The following is a 4077-nucleotide window of genomic DNA, read 5'->3' on the forward strand; positions in this document are numbered from 1 at the left end:
CCGTTACCTGACGGAGTCAAAGTAATGGATAATCGTTGGGTGTTTCGTGTCAAAGTGCAGCCAGATGGAACTAAGCGATATAAAGCACGCTTAGTAGTCCGAGGTCACGTTCAGAAACCTGGAATAGACTATAACGAAACGTTCAGTCCAGTAGCGCGTTATGATACAGTTCGCACTGTGCTAGCAGTTGCCGCCAGCCAAGGTCTAGCATTGCGTCAATTTGACGTGAAGACAGCATTTTTATATGGCACACTGCAGGAAGAAGTATTTATGCATCAACCAGAAGGATTCAACGACGGCTCAGGTCGTGTCTGTCGATTGAAAAAGAGCTTGTACGGCTTAAAACAGGCTCCACGATGCTGGAATACTCGTTTTGTGAAATTTATAGCCAAGCAAAGAATGGAAAGCAGCAGTGCTGATCCATGCCTGTTTTATCGGGATGATCACAAAGGAAAATTGATTCTTGCTATATATGTAGATGATGGAATATTGGCAGGAAGTGACGATCAAGTAATCGACGAGTTTATGAGCAAGCTCGAAGCAGAGTTCCAAGTTACAGCGGGATCTCTAGGAAATTTTATAGGCATGCAGATCGAATGCGAAACAGATGGCTCTATATGCATTAGTCAAACTACATACATTAAGAAGATTTTGAAACTATTCGGAATGGAAAACAGTCACGCAGTATCAACGCCAGCCGAGAGAGATAATAGTAACGATAAGATCGTGCTTAATGAAAAAGTGCCATATCGTGAGGCTGTAGGTTGCTTGATGCACCTAGCTGCAGCTACAAGACCCGATATCGCCTACGCTGTTAGCAGAGCAGCGCGAGCAATGGATAATCCGACAGTAACTGACTGGGCAGCAGTAAAACGCGTTTTTAAATATTTACGCGGAACAGCTGAACTTAAGATACAGTATAAATCAAACGAGGAAAGCCTGCAAGTGTTTAGTGATGCAGATTACGCCGGTGACGTAACAACCAGACGTTCAACCACAGGGATGGTGACGATGTTTGCAGGAGGAGCTATTACCTGGACCAGCCAACTACAGAAATCTGTTGCTCTTTCAACAACAGAGTCGGAGCTAATTGCAGCCAGTCATGGAGCAAAGGAGCTTGTATGGTTAACAAGGCTTCTTTCGGAGCTTGGACATGTGATAGAAGTGCCAACGCTATACGTGGATAATGCGAGTGCTATAAAATTAGCCAAAAACCCCGAATTCCACAAGTGTACAAGCTCCCGCGGAAACCTGATCTCAGAGAATGTAGGAGAGGTAATTTGAGACAGAATCGCAAATAATAAAGGAATAAATTAATCGTATATTTTAATAGTGCGTAAGCCAATTGTCATCGTAAAAAACTAAAGAATAGATAATCATTCGCTAAGAAATATTAACAGTTAACCAAAAGTAATAGTAACTTTATCTAGATACAAACACAAAGTAATAAACGGTTTCGCAGAAGCGGTTAGCAGCTCGAATACAATAAACAAAGAGAGATATAATAAAGTCACAATAGAATATGAATCACATAAATCATAGAAACCATATAAATCACACATATCATACATCGAATCGGTTATATATATATCGCATAAATCATATATCGAATCATTTACCGAAAGGGTAATCAAAGAACGAAAAGGTTCACGTTGTAACGGTGACTCGAAAGTCCTACGTATAGAAAATGTCACGAGTCTGCGTCGTAGAGGCAGATTGAGAAAGAACTGAAAATATGAATCGTGAATCTTGTCCGTTGTAGACGGAAAGAGAGAAAAGAATACTTATACGTTATATAATGAAGTTGTCTGAACGCACACGCAACGCAAAGAATCGGGTCGTACATTAGTACAATAACAACAAAAGAGACAAGTGATCACGTCAAGTTAATAAACTGAACGACAAGGCATAATTGATGAATAATCCAAATAAAGGATATCACGATCGGGCATTCAAATAGTGAGGTAATTAGCTTTGCGAACACAGTTCGAAATAGTTCTGTATATCTGAATCGTAACGCGTATATAAATCGCAACGTGTTTCGGAAACGCTTTTACGTTATATCCGAATGAACAAAGGACTAAGATGGCCGCTTCCCCGTAGTATACGGAGAAGCCAGAGATAGTGCTTTCTGACGTGTCTGTAGATCGATCTCTCGGCTAGAATTAATACCAGAGCCGACGAGATGAATGGAAACTACGATCGTGAGACGAAATAAAGCTGTCAGAAGCGCTTCACTTATCTGTTGTAGCTGTCCGCTACAATGGCGGCATCGATCCGTAGGATCGATCGACGAAGTATCTCAATTCTCCTTTGGTCGTCGCGAGGCTCTCCTTCTGGCGTCTTCGAAGATCGCGTACAGCTCGTATGGGTTGAATATTCGTCTTGGGATGTCTCATGGGTTCGGTCACCCATCGAAGAAAACTGCGATGTCCTTTTAGATAAACCCGCCACGTCACACACAAAGAAATCTCACACGAATATGCGTACCACCGTGGTGGCGCCGTACCGTTCGATCGTAGATCGCTATGAGAAGGGCGCGCCGGCGGGGAGTCCCGTGGTACACGGGCGCCAGCGCCACGCTTCCTCGCTTGTAGCGCCATCGCGCGTTTGTCGTATCTATGTATTCTATGCCTATGATTCTCTCTTGCCTGAACAACAAGCGTTCTAAACATATAGAGGTTCATCATTATTTTGTTCGCGAGCGTTATTTGAACGGAGAAATTACTGTACAGCATATTAGTGGAAGCGATCAATTAGCTGATTTGTTTACGAAACCTCTTGGTTGCATTCGATTTAAACAGTTACGTAAATCGATAGGTTTAAGTTGTATTTAAGTTAGGCATAACATTTGTTTGTATTATTATAGGAGGAAGTGTTAGAAGTATATAATAATACGTTTGAGTTTGCTATATGTATGCTGCGCATGCGTGTGGTTAGAGCGACGCAAAGTTTTTGGTTTTTCGGTTCGTTACGTACGAGCGAGCACGAACGTACAAGAGCGCGAACGAGTCAAGTCGTGTTTTTTACATATATATTTAGTTTTCGTTTTGATAAGTCAATATTACTAAAAGCAGTGTATTTTCTTATTAAATCAGTCATTTCAATACGTAGCATTGTGTTATGCATCCTACTGCTCTTGCGCTGCCCCGTTAGCAAAAACAATTGATACCAAAAAGTGGTATGCAAATTGTATCTTGAGAAAAATTAAAAGAATTTCTGAATAGAACAATTACGGTAAAACATTGTACACATTATTAATTGTAATATCTGAAGTATTATGAAAAGGTTAATAGTAAATCATACTTTTCATTATAATAGAATGAAAGTTTACAAATAACACATGAGCAAAATGTATAATAATGGAAGTAATATTGAAGATGCAATATGTAACTGTTGGACAATTCTTAAAAGATAATTGTGATTTGTCGTATTCTGATATGCAAATATGCATTGAACATGAAAGTGAAAAGCAAGGTAGAACTAACTGGAGTAATTATTATTACATAATTGGAATGATGTGACTATTATACTATTTTATTTTGATACTTATTGTATTTTTATTAAAATTTATTCTTGTTTGTTTTAGTAAATAATAATTCAATTTCAACAGATAAAATACTATTACCATGTGATGTAGTTGAAGAAGTACCAAGGAAAAAGCAGAAATGCAGTGTTATGAATAGTGGACATATAGAATCGGACAATAAGATATTAATATTAGAAGCAGAAAAGACAGGAAAACAAACATTAACAATGAAAGACGGAATGAGTGCGTGATAATAATAAAGTATCAACATCAAAATATATAACTCACTCAGCGCTACAAAATAATAATTCTGATAGGAGTAATTATGTAAATATATGAATATTTGTTATCTTAATCATGTATTATAATATGTTTAAAACTTTAATTTGTTCTCTTACATTAATTAATAAATAAGTTTAACAGTTAGTATTCTAAATATTTATGTTAATATATATGTTAATATATTTATGTATATTTACATTACTAAATATATGTATTAATATACATAATAATAAATAATTGTAAAGTGAATATTCCAGATATTTTAA

The 4077-nt window shown here is 37.5% G+C and overlaps 1 protein-coding gene across 2 annotated transcripts; it reads left to right on the forward strand.

Annotated features, from left to right (window-relative positions):
* The first annotated feature begins 2249 nt into the window (after positions 1-2249).
* On the forward strand, positions 2250-3852 carry LOC113561856. Of its 2 annotated transcripts, none has more exons than XM_026969276.1 (2): positions 2250-3477; positions 3590-3852. In XM_026969276.1, exons 1-2 carry the CDS (start codon positions 3363-3365, stop codon positions 3778-3780), a joined length of 306 nt encoding a protein of 101 aa, XP_026825077.1. In that variant the 5' UTR covers positions 2250-3362; the 3' UTR covers positions 3781-3852. The 2 variants fall into 2 exon arrangements, with proteins under 2 accessions (XP_026825077.1, XP_026825081.1); XM_026969280.1 differs by having other exon boundaries at positions 3614-3852.
* Positions 3853-4077: the final 225 nt, after the last annotated feature.

The sequence above is a fragment of the Ooceraea biroi genome, chromosome 1 (assembly GCF_003672135.1).
Source record: "Ooceraea biroi isolate clonal line C1 chromosome 1, Obir_v5.4, whole genome shotgun sequence".
In the NCBI taxonomy this organism is placed as follows: Eukaryota; Metazoa; Arthropoda; class Insecta; order Hymenoptera; family Formicidae; genus Ooceraea; species Ooceraea biroi.

Excerpts from the sequence above, each read along its gene's own strand:
- LOC113561856 (XM_026969276.1), top strand. The coding sequence starts at position 3,363 with ATGGAAGTAATATTGAAGATGCAATATGTAACTGTTGGACAATTCTTA. Across the intron at positions 3,478-3,589 it reads ACATGAAAGTGAAAAGCAAG|TAAATAATAATTCAATTTCA; the intron begins GTAGAACTAACT and ends TGTTTGTTTTAG.